The following is a 16,060-nucleotide window of genomic DNA, read 5'->3' on the forward strand; positions in this document are numbered from 1 at the left end:
ACCTAAAGGAAAGTTGGTTTGTGACTTCAAAGCCACACCACACCACACCAACATTGAATTGAATAGAATAATATTTGTACTTTATTTTCTTGTTCTAGCCAAGGGACCATGGAGTCCTCTTAAATTAATCAGCTTGATCTAGGCTTTATATAATATAATTAAAATAATAGTATTTTGTGTTTCTAAACAATTACTTGTCTCAATTTTATAAATTTTAGATTTGATATTTCAATTTTTTTTTAAATCTCGATCTAACAAACAACTAACATGTTGTGTGCGTGGTTGCCTGAAAATGATTATTACAAAAAATTCAAATATGGTATGAATAGGTTGTGTAAAAAAAAAATTCCTTAACATAAACAAGCACAAGATAAGGCCTATTAATAAAGGACACAGATCCACCTTCATTAATAACTTGTTCCCTGCAAAAATAAATCTAGCAAAAGAAGAAACTACTCCCTTTACAAAAACTACTCCCAATATAAACAAGAAGAAAATAAAAAAATAAACAGTTTGACTTTGTCTGTTATTATAATTTACGAAATTGGTTATACTATTTTAAAAAAATTGTATTTTAATTTTGTTCATCAAATTTATAAAAACAAAAAAGAATGATGTGGCATGTTTAATTTAAATTATATGAAATCATTTAAATAAATTAATTTAATTATAAAAATAAATAATTTTTAAGTTGTAAATGTTGAAAATTATATTTTAAGGGAGTTTTCTTGTAGTATCATAAGTGTTTATTATTCTACATTATCATATTATATATTACACAATTTAAAACATACAACATCATCATTTTTTACTCTACAAATCAAAGACATAAATTATAATTGGAGGATTTTTAAATAGAAGAATCAATTGCATAAGTAGGAGAAAATATAAAGAAAAAAACTACAAATAAATTAAAATAAAAAGGAAAAAATGGAAGAAAACATAGAGCAAAGAAATAGCTAAATAATGGAGAAAGAAGACACAAGAGAAGAATAAAAGCGTAAAGAGTTGTAAAATAATCAATTTTAATTTTCTTTTTTTGGTCTTAATGAATTTTGATTTTTATCATGTCTTAAAGAGTTTTAATTTTAAGTCTCTTAGTTCTAGGTTTTTAGTGTTGTGAAAACGAAGATAGAGAAAGAGATGAATGTACTTAGAGTTTATATTTTTTTTATTTATAAAATTCAGAATTATCTTATAAAAAGTTATGTGAAAAAATTAAAGCATAAATCAATATTTTTAAGCATAAAATGGGAGAAAAAATCTTTTGCACTTTTTAAATGTTAAAAGAATTAAATGTAAGAAGAAACAAAAACAGTGTTATAAATAAATATTAATGTTTAGTTAATAGATCACATGAATTTTCATTTTTTTGTCGGTAGAATAAATAGTAAAAAGAACTCATACACAAGAGTGATATTACAAATTTAAACTTGAAACATAATATATAAGTTAATAGTATCAACATTTATCAGTTGAGTTAAGTTTTATTTACGGATGAAATCTTCATTTTTAATTAATAATTTTTATTTTTTATCTGTTTATTTATTTATTTAAAAAAAAATACCAACATTTGACCGATTTCTAATTCAACCGGTCACTTCTAAACTTTGTTGAAACCTCCTCGGCCAGAATCACTTTTTTATGTGTAAATTAAAGTACAAAAATACCATATAATAAAACTCTAAAACTATCACCAGTAGGACTGTGCAAAAAATCTAGTTATGAGGCTCAAATCCAAAACCAGATCTACATCCATTTTAAATATCCGATTAAAATCATATGGTTATAATCTGGCTGGATAACTACTTGTGTTTTATATTTGGATTTGGATTTTATCCGGTTTTTATCCACTATCAATATTTTGTTAATTTTGAGATTTTATTTCTTAAAAAAAAAATTGAATTTTTTTTTTCAAAAAAATATCGGAAAAAAATTAAAAAAAAAACTTTTTTTTTCTCAAAAAAACTTAAAATTGAATTTTTTCTCGAAAAATTTGGTGAATTTTTTTTAAAAAAATTTATCGAAAAAATCAATTTTTTTAAATAACCAATTTTTAAACTATGAATAAATATTTTTTTAAAAAATAATCAAATTTTAACCGATTTTAAAAAAAAAATCAATTTTAAAATTAAAATTTTCAAAATCGGTTATTTAACCATAACCAATTTTACAATTGATTTTATAACCGATTTTAAACCAAATAATAAATTTAATTATAAATCTAAATCCATATATTAATTTTAAAATGAATATGATTTAATTTTTTAAAAAAACAACCATGAATAGCCCTAATCACGCGTATACTAGAGCCATTGAGCATGTTAAAATGAAAAATAACAATGGTAGTGGACATCACTCTTTTGAAACCTCAACACCAAACTTTTGCAACTTAGTTTTCTCGTGGTTAACATTTGAGGCAAACTTTACACAGCCCACCAAGCCAGCCCAATTCAGACAAAGAAAATACATATTTTTCTACCCTACATATATTTTTGAAATAAACATTCGAAAAATATCGTCTTTTTATCAATTGGATATGTTCTTTCAAACAAAAATATAATATTTTTTATCCTTCAAATACATACTTTCAGAGGGGATATTGATTTTTTAAAAACATAACGAGTTAAAAGTAACATTAATTTTTCGCAAGGTCCTCTTCTATCGTTACAAAAACAAAAAACTTTTTTCGTTTTCAACTTTTTTTAAATTCAAATAGTCCCTTCTTCAGTGATAGAGATCGGATTGATATATTACAATCCTCTTTACGAATTGATTCCAACCGCCGAATGTTAGAGTGTTTTTTTTAGCTTTGACCCCCTTCTATTTTTTTAATACAATGTATTTTTAAAAGATTAAAGATAATATTAAAAAAAATTATAAACTAAAGAGATTTGTTTTAGATTTAAATATGTGTTTAAATATAGTAATATTTAATTTTAGTTTATGTATATATTTTGTTTATTTTATTTCCATAAAATTAATATATTTAATTTTAATATCTTACGTTAATTTTTTTTTTTAATAAATAGTGTGACACACTCAGCACATGTCACTATTATTTTATTGAACTATATAGTATTGTATTTGTTTATCAAATATATAATATTATATATTAATTTTTCAATGAACGATGGTGACACATGATATCGATGGAGACATGTAAACACTAGTTTTACAAATCACATCAATAAAAATATTTAAATAAATAAAAATAAAAAACAAATATTTATATGAAATAAAATAAAATAATTTATTTTTAATTTATAACTTTTAATTATTAAATTAACAAGTATATCAATACTTTAAATATTGACATTTGTGTCTATTATTTTTTCTTTTTTCTTATAAATCCCAATCTCACGGATGCACATTCTTCATAATTCACAGTAACTAAAAAGATTAAAATATAAAAATTAGATATAAAAAAAATTATTATTAAATAGGTCATCTCTAATACTTAGACAGATTTATATATTTTTTGTCATTACTATTTTAATTTTTTATATTTTTGGAAGAATTGCATATGATATGATGTGATATTATTAATTTTAAATTTATAATTCTTTTTAGTAATAAAGTTAAAAAATATATTAATTATTTAATTTAAATAAAGAAAATAAAAATAAACATCGAGAATGAGATCGTATTTAAAAGATGTAGACTCAAATTTTATATAAAGGGATTTGTCACCATTTTACAAAAAGAACGCAAGGAAAGAACTTATTTTGACTATTTTAAATTAAAAATATTTTTAATTACGTAAAGCAGAAAAGTTAAAGATAAAAGTTAATAGTTGCACTCAACTCAGAAACAGAAACGGTGGACGACACCTTAAAACATAAGAGTTCGAATCTGATTATATATAGTTGTCCAATTGGATAAGAATGATATCTAATGGATGGAACAGAACCTCTGCACAAGTGTTCAGCCAATAGATATTCTAACCTGCAATGCAATAGTGACATATCAAAAACATGACCACATTAAACTAGAATATTATACTCTATTTAATGTGAATACGATTCAAAAACTATTTTGTTTTTTAGTCTTGAAAAAAATGGAAAACAAAAATAGTTAAAATAAGCGTTGAAGAAAATTAAGGTACACTCACCGATAACAATCTTGCACCTTTAGATAATTGAATAACAGTTTTTTGAAGTTTCATTAATTTTGTAAAAAACAAAAAAAAAAGTTTGATTAATGTACTTAAATCATAACTTTTAACAACTTAATTAAAAGATTCAATTTTGTCATCTGAATTTAACAACTAAATTAAGCATTGATTAATTGATTATATCTTTTTTTTCTTGATAAGGCACCGTTTTAGTAACTTAGAGATTCGAGATTCCAATATTTTTCATATAAAAATAAAGAATGGAAAGATAGGAATAGAATTGTGGAGAACATTCCGACAAAAAATGACAAGTGTCCTACCACCTGTAAACAAGAGCACACATGCTACACCTTGTAAATTGACACATGTCTTCAAAACAACTTTTGGACTCTCTATATATATCTTCACAACGCAATACTTTAGAGCTCACATAACAAGGGGTGTAAATTGTAAATCGGTGCAAGATAGCAGTTTTCAGCATTTGTGAAAACAAAAAATTTATACTAGTAGCTTTTGAAAAATGGCAAGTGTGGGAAGAAATGTACTAGCTCCATTGCTGTTTCTGAACTTGCTTATGTATTTGATTGTTCTTGGTTTTGCTAGTTGGTGCCTCAATAGGTTCATCAATGGCCAAACATATCACCCTAGTAAGTTACACTTTTAGCATTCAATGTTTTATTTTTGAGTCATCACATTTTTCATGTAACAAAAAATGACACTTTTTTCTATTTGAAACATTTATTGATTGACAAACTTGTTCATGTGTCCAATCATTGGCTTGATTTGAAATTTGTTTATAAAAAAAAAAAAAAAAAAAAAATTTTTAGTTTTCAGATTTGGTACAATTAAAATCAAACTTAAATTCAATTTCTCAAATCAAATAAACTCAATTATGAAAGTTTCAGCTATTACAAAACATTCATCATGCTCCATGGTTGTTTATAAAAAAAAAAAAAAAAATAGATTCTTAGTATTCATTTTCCTAATTTGGGAAAAAAATGAAATGACCCTTTTTTGTATAAATGTTTGTTTCAGGTTTTGGAGGAAATGGTGCTACCATGTTCTTCTTGATATTTGCTATATTAGCTTCTGTTATTGGTATAGTGTCGAAATTCATAGGTGGAAATCACATCAGGGCATGGAGAAGTGACAGTTTAGCATCTGCTGGTGCAACATCAAGCATTGCTTGGGCTGTTACTGCTCTAGCATTTGGGTAATTTAATATACCTCTTTCAACTATATCTCTTAAATGCTTACCAAATATAAATGAAAAAATTAATACATTTTTGTATTATGTTTAGGTTTGCTTGCAAGCAGATACACATAGGAGGACACAGAGGATGGAGGCTGAAAATGGTGGAAGCATTCATAATCATATTGACATTCACACAATTGTTGTATCTGTTGTTGATCCATGCAGGGCTGTACAATAGCAGATATGGACCAGGTTATCGTGATACTGACTATGGTGTTGGAGGAGGAGCTACTGGTGATCCTATGCACAAGGGTGCTCCTGTTGGTGGCACTCGTGTTTGATTTGATCTTCTTCATTACATCCATGACTATACTTGTTACCTAGTTTTTAATTAATAATGTTTTAGTTTCTTAGTTGGGACTGTGTTCCTGTTTTTTCTTTTTTGGTATGTTTTGGATGGAGTAATGCATTTTGGGTTGTTTGTTGTATGTAGACTGTTATCACTTTGTAGCATTGTAATGTGTATACCAATGGCTGCAATTGATTTTATGTATTTGCTTATTAATTTCTTTTCCCTTTTTTATGGTATGGTTAAAAATAATAATGCAGTACTAATAAATGATTAAATCATAAATTAGGCAAGTTGAATGGAAGTTTATTCAGTTATATATTTTGAGAGAGAAATACAATTGAAAAATGTATATTTTGAGAGAGCAAATGTTAATATATATATATTAAAATACTTTTCAAAATACATGATAAAAGCATATGAAAATAATTTGAAGTTAATATATTTTTTTTAATTGAAACTCAATGTTGGTCTCTTTGTTAAAGAATTAACTCATATTTTGCATGTTTGAACTTTGAGGTCTTCACTCATATCTTGCATGACTTTATTATGATATTTGTTTTGGTCAAATGACTTTATGAGCTTTGAGGATCACAGAAATGCCATATGTGGACTATCCAAATTCTTGTCGTGCATCTTTAGTACTTGACCCCATTGAAATGGGCCTTTCTTAGTCTCCACCAAATTGCTACCACGATGGAGGCTGTGGTTTGAGTGGTGAGTCACTTGTGATTATAGAAGTTAAAATAGGTACAAAAGTCTAATTATTATTCCCTAATTTTGGTTTCATTTTATTTTACACTACTATTTTAATACTACAAATTTCAATTATAAATATTAATTTGCACACCCTGTCACACCTTATTCATTTTTTCAGTTTTTTTCTAAAAAATTGGACTCAAATTCGAACAGAACTATAAACAAATTCATCCAACTTCAATTAATAAAATAAAATAACAAAATACTTATAAATATAAAGAACAGATGTGAAGTTGACATTAAATTTGTGGGAGAGGAGGACCACAATTCAATCTATGCATAATATACTATTAAGAATAGGTTTAAACGACTTCCATATAAAGTACACTGAATAGGTGTTTGTATTCTAATGAAAGAAGAAAAAAAAATTAATAATAAAAAATAAACTCAAAATAAGATATCTAACATAAACTTTTTGTATCTAAAAAGTAATTCTGCCTTATTAATGAATGAAAATTCCTATATTCCGTTGCAAATGATGAGCTGAATTCCCTTGGTCCATGGTTCCCAATTCCTATCATGATTTTCATTTCCCCTACATCCAAAAGCTACTCCAAAGTCCAAACGGATTATATATGATGCTACTTTCTTGAATCTTTACGGCAACAAAGAAGAGCACCACTACTCATCCAAATTACACAGTCTAGCCACGTGCAATGAGTCTTTGCTTCACCACTCTACGCACGTGGCACCTTTCCATAACCAATGCTGTAAATCATTCACCTACTACTTTTTACCACACAACAACAAAATTCATTCTCCATTCCCACCACAAAGTTACTACTACACTTCCAATTCTAATTTCCATTCCACAAAACAAAACAAATCTCACTCAACCTCAAAACCACTCCAACAAAATCATAACACCACCACACACACACAAGACCATAACCATAAAATTAACACACACAAACACAACAAACCCAAAATCCAATTCATTCACCATATCCTCATGCCAAATCAAAACAATGTCTGATCCTACCACCACCGCATTACCCCATCCATCAATCATACCCAACCAACACCACAATCTACCCCTCCTCCACGGTGTCACCACCACCGCACAACCACCACCACCACCTCCACCTCCCTCCTCCAGAGAATACCGTAAAGGTAACTGGACCATCCAAGAAACACTGATCCTCATCACAGCCAAAAAACTAGACGATGAGCGTAGACTAAAAAACACCTCAACCCCATCATCATCACAAGACCCAAACAGAACAACAACAAATGTCACTTCCATTGCAAGTGCCAGCAGCAGCAACAGAAATAGTGGCGAACTAAGATGGAAATGGGTTGAAAACTATTGTTGGAGCAATGGTTGCTTAAGAAGCCAGAATCAATGTAATGATAAATGGGATAACTTGCTTCGTGATTACAAAAAAGTTCGTGATTATGAGTCCAAATCAGAATCACCCAACAACAACAAATTAGATTTCCCTTCTTATTGGACTCTCAACAAACAACAACGCAAAGAACAAAATCTTCCTTCTAATATGGTGTTTGAAGTTTATCAAGCTATTAGTGATGTTCTTCAAAGAAAACAATCACAAAGAATCATCACTAATCCACAACAACAACAAAACTTGGTAACATTAGTCTCTTCATCACAACAACCACCATTACTTCAAGCACAACCTCTTCCACCACTTCCTCCTCCACTTCCCTTACAACAACCTCCACCACCGCCACATGCTCCGGCAAGCTCAACCACTCCGGTTGTTTCAGGTAATGTAGAGTAATCATCAATGTGATACTGCTACACAGCTCACTATTTCAGTCTCAAAACACTTTCTTTTATTTTTTTTATTTTTTTTTTAAACAATTTTTGGATGCTGTGTTGTGTGTGGTTTATCGGTCAAACTTGCAGGTTCTGTAAACCCTGCCACAACTTAATGGGACCCATTTTTTATCTTTTAGTTTCTCATACAGTACAATAAGTTCCATGTTATTTAAAATACGCTTAACTTATATGACCGTTCGATTAAACAGTGATTAATTTACATCGAACGGTTCATGAGGAGATTGTAAGGAGATATTGGTGCTATCTTAGACCACGTTGCTTCACTGCACAAAGATTCTGAAAATTTGTTTCTTTTTTATTTTTATTTTTTTAAAATATTGATGACAAAAGTAAAATTAAAATTAAAATAAAAGGGATTTATACAGTACAATCATGCAGGCCAGTGTGTGAAAGGGTACCACCTCATGATTGTCTAGGATTTTGTGGGCTATCCAAGAAAATAGATTCTGAGTTTTCTTAATCCCTCTGGGTGTAATCATTAACATAATCCTTAATCTTTACTAACAATACCCCAAATCTTACTCTAAATTTTTTTAAATTAAAAAATTAAAAAACTGTCAGGTTTCCACGTAGTCAATGCATTGACCAATATAATCTCATGAGTCATAACCAAACTCATGCAAATTAAATACTCTCGTTACATTTTTTGGGATCATTTTTTATTTTTATTTTATGAAAGGGACATTTTCTTATTTCAGGCTTACTACTGGTATTTCTTAATCCAACATTGTTGGTACATATTCTTTATTTATTTATTTATTTACCATTTCATTCAATTAATGTAGCTTAAATATGAATTATGTGATTGTATTGTGGAACTATATTGTTTAATTGTAGAGAGATCAGAATCATCAGATTCAGAACATAGTGAGGATAACGATGATGATGATGGTTCGGAATCAAAACGTAGGAAAGTTAAGAATCTTGGTTCAAGCATAATGCGAAGTGCATCAGTGTTGGCACGAGCTCTAAGAAGATGTGAAGAAAAGAAGGAGAAACGGCACCGTGAATTAATTGAGCTCGAACAAAGACGAATTCAAATGGAGGAAGCTCGGAATGAAGTTCACCGGCAAGGTATCGCCACCCTTGTCGCCGCCGTCACCAACCTTTCCGGTGCCATTCAGTCATTCATTAATTCTGAACACCATGGTCGTAGATAATTAATATGCTACCTTATCGATATAAATATTTATTGGACATGCATTCTTTCACCCACTTAAAATTCAATTGGAGTATAATATTTTTTAGACAGTTTCACTTCACCAATTGATTCCACGTGATATATATGATCATATGTGATGCATGGTACTATGTGTTCCATTCTTTGATGAAGAGAACCTATCCTTGTGCCTAGTATTAATTGTTCATTGAAACAAACACCGTATTGATCCGGTGTGATTATTGTGCATATAATTTAATTATTAATGTTTACATAATTTGTTTGTTTCTCTGAATAATATTTTTGAATTTGAATAATATTAATGTAAATTTGAATAATATTTGATGGGCGGGTATTTAGGGAAGAATGATGGATTATGGAGTAGTGGTACTTACAAACGGAGGGAAGGGGGAAAGGGTAGCTGACAAGTGAGACAGAGGGCAGAGAGTGGTTCTCCATAATCCATTCTTTTTCTAAACTGAGTCACTAGGGACAGTCAAAGGGTGTGTCTGAGTCAACATAATTTCTTTTGACCACATAGGACGTTATTAACCCCACAACTTTTTTCACTCTGTACCCCCTTCTTAACTTCTACCATCTCATATACGCCAAAACTATGATAGACTCTCTTCAATGATACATTGCACTTCCCAAAATGTCCCTACTCGTCCTATCTCTCTCTTTCTCACTGCCTGCCTAGTACACTCTACCTTTCCAGGCATCTTTCTAGCTACTTGCTTTTTCACCGACGCAATATCCCTTTGATTATTTCTCCCACTTTCGCATTGTCTCAATCACAAACCGAACCGTTTTCACTTTCTTTAATAACTAATCTTTTCTGTTGCTTATAATTCACTCTTAACTTTTTTGTTTCTTCTCATGCAAATATGTAAATTTAATCACTCACGTTCCGCATTCCTCAGTTTTTAATCACAGTTCTTCAGGTTGTTACACGACTCTCCCTCTCATCTTCAATTCGTCTCTCAATTTTTATTTTTTTTTAGTCTTTTAAATTATATTATAGACATTATACATTTGTTCTCTCTTTTTTTATATACATTTAACAATTTTATTTCTCAAGGTTTAAACATTAGAGACTTTGATCATGTCTAGGACTAAAAGTGTCTAACATTTTTAATTTAAGGGGTCAGTGTGTTTTGTAATTAAAATAGCTAGAGTGTCTAATATTTTCAACTAAAGGAATCAAAATGTTTAGTATTTGATAAAACAAAAAATGTTTGAGGGATAAAAATAACATGTTTATAACTTAAGGATCAAAATAGAAAAATAAAAATTTAATGAGATCAAATTAAAATTTAAAAATAACTTAAATGACAAAAAGTGTAATGTAACCTACCATATGTTTGGTTGCATGAGTTCGAAAGGGGAGGAGGGCATACTTTAAAGAATGTGTGTTGGTTGGAGGGGAAGGAGGGAGCAAAATCATTTTTAAACATTTTTTTTTTCATTAGATTTGAGATTTGAACCGAGAGAGTCCATGTATTTTAAATATTATTTAAAATTTATCTTATTCCCTTAAATTAAACATAAATTTATTTAAAATATTTTTCTCTTTTCATTTAAAATCATATATATCTCTATTTTAATTCTCTTATCTCATCTCCCTTCCATTAAAATGCCTATTGTCTCTTCTATCGAACCAAATGGATTCTAAAGAAAAAGTATTATATGTCTCCATGGTAGGCATAAAGATAAGGTTACAAAAACAACCATTTTAGACATCTAAAAGTAAATAATTTTACACTAAAAAAAAGACCTCAAAAAATTTGTAGTTAATAAAAAAAGTCTCATATTTTAAAAGTTTCAAATTTAAAAATAATAAAATTTAATATAAAATTAAAATTGAAACAATAAATATTAAGTTGATCGACTTAATGATTAATTTAAAAAGATATATTTTATGACGGATTTTTTAATTAAAAATAAATATATTTATATTTGAATTTTGCATATTGACACTTTTATAACTATTAAATGAATTGTATTTATAAATGACGACGATATTTTTTTTATTTTAAACAGATTATAACTAAATCGAAAAACTTCTAATACTTGAATTTTTCAATATTTTTTTAAGGTCATGTATTTCAGTGTAAATTTATTAATTTCAAACCTAAATATATTGTTGGTATGCTAAGTTTCTTTATTTATATGGCTATATAAATTCTAGCTATATTCCCGTAAAAAAATTCATTACCATTAACTTAGTAAAAAAATATAAATATTCATCTTATCTATCAACAAAATAATGTATCTGTTAAAATATTGTTACAAGTCTTATATGCTAGCCTGTGGACATTTAAATACATGTGAGTTTTTAAGTTACATACATAATTAACTCATAACTATAAAATCACAAGTTTAATCTTTACTATCGATTAAAAATCTCTTTAATAGTTAATTGATAAATATATTTATTAATATTTTTTAAAATTTAAAATATATCCTGACTGAGTTCTTAAAATTCAATTCATTGAAACTTTATCACATAAAAAAATAAAAAATATTTTAATATACTTATTCTCTAAACTAATAAATTAATTATTATTTTTACTAATCAAATAATTATTTATCAACTTTTATATTTTAAGAAAGATTATCTCATAAGAAAAAACATTTCATTATTTACAACATTATACTAATTTTTTATTGTAAATAATATTAATATTCTCTCTTTTCAGTAACAAAAAATCTATAAAATTAAATTAAATTTTATTTCGTTAATATTTTTACTAAATAATATTTAATTATTATAATATTTAAAAATAAATAAAATAACTTTTTTAAAAAAATTGATTAATTATTAATTTAAAAATGAAATGCACCGATACATTATGTGGAAGTGACGCGTAGAATTTCTCTAAATACACGTATAATATCTAAAGCAACTTCATTATTATAATATTGTTATATATCCTTTTGTTACTTGTTTGTTACGTATCATATAGCCTACCTATCGTAAAAAAATATCCTAGTTATCAATAAATTTAAATCTCCAAATTTCACGAATATATAGAAAAATTATATCTTATATTCCACATTTATACTTATACCTTTTATTGTATTTTAAAATAAAATTAAATAAAATCTGCATTCTACTAAATATAACTTAAATTTTTAAAAACTTAAAAAAAATCATAAAATTTAAATTGAGGACTAGAATTTTTTTTTTCTTCAAATTTTAAAGTATACAAATATGTTTTTAAAAATTTAAGTTTGTGTAGAAAATCAAAGTTTGTATATTGAAAAACTTTTATGTAAATATGTTTTAAAAAATTTAAATTTTATATACTGAGAAACTATTTTCAAATTTTTCAATATACAAATATATTTTAGAAAATTTAAACTTTGTATATTAAAAAATATTTTTTAAAATTTTTGGAAGCACAAATATCTTTAAAAAATTTAAATTTTGTATTTCGAAAAACGTTATATTTTTTAAAATTTTCTAAAAGAGAGACATGTATTAAAAAATTATATAATTTGACTTTTTTAAATAAAAAATTGAATTTTTATTAAAATATAAGAGTAAAATTATAAATTGGGTTTATGAAGTAAAATTTTCAATGTATGGTCTATATATTTGAAATCCTTATGAATTAATTCACCTTTTCACACTCTTTAACGATTTCCTTTCGATTATTATTTTCAAAAGAAACCATCTTTAAAAAAAATTATAGTAAAATATGAAAATTATATTAATAATGAGAATATTTTTTACGTCAAGAGTTATAATAAGATTTATATGATTAATAAATATATCTAACTAGTGTATTTAAGTATATTATCTAATATTTTTTTAAACAATAGTTACAAATTGATACAAAAGTGTGGAGACTCAGCTTAAGATTAAGTTCATTAAAGTGTGGAGAATATCAAACTTCAAAAAATGAGATGAAATTGATATGAGTTAACAAATGAGAGAGTTTGTGTCAAGTTTTATTCATTTATTTGTAAAAAAATGTTTAATTCTTTTATTTATTTTATACTATTTAATATTATTTATCTCTATTTAAATTTATATGATTTATATTTTTTATTATTATTTTGGACAAATTGGATGTAAAGTTAATCAAATTTTTTATTGTTGACTTTCATTTGTGATATGTAATATAAACTTAAGAGATCTTTTTACTACTAAAACTACCAAACCACCCTTCATCTTCTTCTTACACATCCTCATTTTTAGAGACTATTTCTAATTACTTCTCTGATAAAATTATTTCAATTTGTTAAAAAACACTTAAGTATGTATAGTTGACACTCTTGACATGACGAGAGACAATGAATTTTCATTTCCAATGTGTCTACCATATTCATTTTTATTATTCAATGTGAAAAATAGATGAATTTTCATCTATTCTACTTACTCTTCTCATCTATTCTTCTTTCCATATTTTCATTTTTTTTCTCTATTCCAAGAAACTGTTGCTAAAAGGTAAAATATTAAAGCTCTCCATCCTTTTTAATATTTTTTTTCATATATTTATTTGTTTTTCTTTTGTTTAACTGCATATTTTCTACTCCACTTTTTCTTTCATTTTTTTGATAAATTTACAACCATTTATTTAACCACTTTCTTGCATGTTAATTTTTTTTTTTTTCTGATAACTTCAGCTAAATGGATATAACCGACTTATTGAAGGTAAGGTCTTGATTTTTACATATATTTTTTGCTTTCCTCCTATAAATCTTACTGTTGGACGGGTCACATCAAAAGATAAGTATTTTTTTTGTAAAAAAATGTTACTCTTACTTTTTTCTCCACTATAATTCCATCTTTTTGGAATAAAATTTACACCTTTTATTTAACCACTGCCTGTTATTAGTTTTTTTCAAGTAGCTTTTGCTAAATAGGTAAGACATCTATACGATAAAATAAATCAACCTTAATTTTATGGTAAATGTGATATTTGTCACTTAATAACAATACTTAGTATCTTAAGTTTTCTATCAATAAAAAAAGTTTTATTACTATTTCTTTAATTATTTTATTTAGTTAGTTAAATTTTGTTTTTTATTCAAATTTAACTTTTATTTAAGAATTAGTGTTAATTTATTTTTATTAAAATTTTAAATTTTAAAAAATTATTGGAAAATTACACATTTATTTAAAAATTTACAATATTTTTTATTTGTTGTAATTTTGAAGGAGCAATTGACTTTTTTTTTTTTATCTTTTACAAATTTTAATTTTAACTTAAAATGAATTCGGTTTCTATTTTAAATGAAGTAAATAAAGCAATTGAATAAAACAAGATTGTATTATGACAATTTTAGAAAAATATATTTATGCTTGTTATTAATATTATTTAAATGAAGGTATTTAGTAGCATCCCTTTTATTAATAATGAGTTACTCCTTTTTATTTAAAATTTTGTATTGAGAAACTCTTTTACAACTGAAAAAAAAATTAAGAGACTTTAATAAATAAATAAAACTTTTACGCCTCTTTAGGTTTTCAAAATACACTCTTTTTTAAATAAATAAAAAAAACACTTTTCAATAATCTTTAGTTGTCAATTAATTGTCTCTCCTCAATCACATACGCCTTCAATTTTCCTTTTCAATTATATATTATTTATTGATTATAAATATCATACATATTATCTCATATATACAATTTTTCTTTGAATTTTTATTTACCATAAAATTAAGTATTTATTATTCATTTTTGTGTTCATCTTTATGCAGTGTATGTACATTTAATGTTTGTATATCTTTATTTTTTTGTTCATTTTTATTCATTTACAATGTGTTTTTTTTTTAAATTTGTATCTGTTTTAATTTTGAAGGAGCAATTGACTTTCTTATATTTTTTTTCTTTTACAAATTTTAATTTAAAATGAATCCGATTTCTATTTTAAAGGAAGTAAATAAATCAATTGAATAAAGCAAATATTGTATTATGAAAATTTTAGAAAAATATTTATGCTTATTATTATTATTATTTAAAAGAAAGTATTTAGTAGCATTCCTTTTTATTGATAATGAGTTCTCGTTTTTATTGTACATTTTGTATTAGGAAACTCTATTTTGTTTTTACATCCGCAAAATTAAAATTTAAGAAATTTTGATAAATAAATAGAAAAACTTTTCTGTCTCTTTAGTTTTTCAAAACATTCTCTTTTTTGAAAAAAATAAAAAAAAAAACACTTTTGTATTTGAATTCTAATATACTAGTGTTTAACCCATGCGACCGGACTATCTTAATTAATAAATTGTTAATTTAATATATATATATATATATATATATATATATATCAATTTTCATAAATTTTATTGACATTAAATACGACTTACAAAAATAATTTACAATGAAAAAAATAAAAAAGTTTAATCATAACCTAACTTAAAAACTACTTTCTTACACGATCAATGTTACTTATCAACTCCAACACCACTCTTTAATCTTGATGATGCCTTATTTTTTTATTCTCCAAAGAATCTTTTTTTCTTTCCAAAAAAACTTATTATAAAACAATACTTTTAATTTTAAACAAATAAAAACAATAATTATTAAAAAATTAAATAATTAGATTAGATGAAATAATAATTTTTAAAATAATGGACATGACATATATAAATTAAGTAAATTAGTAAATATAAAGATAAGTAAGTAACTTAATAATGAATTTTTATTTTTATTATTC

The 16,060-nt window shown here is 25.8% G+C and overlaps 2 protein-coding genes across 2 annotated transcripts; both read left to right on the forward strand.

Annotated features, from left to right (window-relative positions):
• The first annotated feature begins 4,541 nt into the window (after positions 1-4,541).
• On the forward strand, positions 4,542-5,877 carry LOC101497725 (membrane protein PM19L). The gene is made up of 3 exons (XM_004496159.4): positions 4,542-4,764; positions 5,153-5,330; positions 5,419-5,877. Exons 1-3 carry the CDS (start codon positions 4,638-4,640, stop codon positions 5,651-5,653), a joined length of 540 nt encoding a protein of 179 aa, XP_004496216.1. The 5' UTR covers positions 4,542-4,637; the 3' UTR covers positions 5,654-5,877.
• Positions 5,878-6,947: 1,070 nt separating this feature from the next.
• Positions 6,948-9,663, forward strand: LOC101498050 (uncharacterized). Its single transcript, XM_004496160.4, has 2 exons — positions 6,948-8,151; positions 9,065-9,663. The coding sequence occupies exons 1-2, from the start codon at positions 7,077-7,079 to the stop codon at positions 9,385-9,387; spliced, it is 1,398 nt and encodes a 465-aa protein (XP_004496217.2). The 5' UTR covers positions 6,948-7,076; the 3' UTR covers positions 9,388-9,663.
• The last annotated feature ends 6,397 nt before the right edge of the window (positions 9,664-16,060 follow it).

This window comes from Cicer arietinum, chromosome 4 (assembly GCF_000331145.2).
Source record: "Cicer arietinum cultivar CDC Frontier isolate Library 1 chromosome 4, Cicar.CDCFrontier_v2.0, whole genome shotgun sequence".
Classification (NCBI taxonomy): domain Eukaryota; kingdom Viridiplantae; phylum Streptophyta; class Magnoliopsida; order Fabales; family Fabaceae; genus Cicer; species Cicer arietinum.

Bases quoted from the DNA above. Each gene is read 5' to 3' on its own strand.
- LOC101497725 (XM_004496159.4), top strand. From the start codon at position 4,638: ATGGCAAGTGTGGGAAGAAATGTACTAGCTCCATTGCTGTTTCTGAAC. The intron at 4,765-5,152 runs GTAAGTTACACT...TGTTTGTTTCAG, and splicing joins TGGCCAAACATATCACCCTA to GTTTTGGAGGAAATGGTGCT. The intron at 5,331-5,418 runs GTAATTTAATAT...TATTATGTTTAG, and splicing joins GTTACTGCTCTAGCATTTGG to GTTTGCTTGCAAGCAGATAC.
- LOC101498050 (XM_004496160.4), top strand. From the start codon at position 7,077: ATGAGTCTTTGCTTCACCACTCTACGCACGTGGCACCTTTCCATAACC. The intron at 8,152-9,064 runs GTAATGTAGAGT...GTTTAATTGTAG, and splicing joins AACCACTCCGGTTGTTTCAG to AGAGATCAGAATCATCAGAT.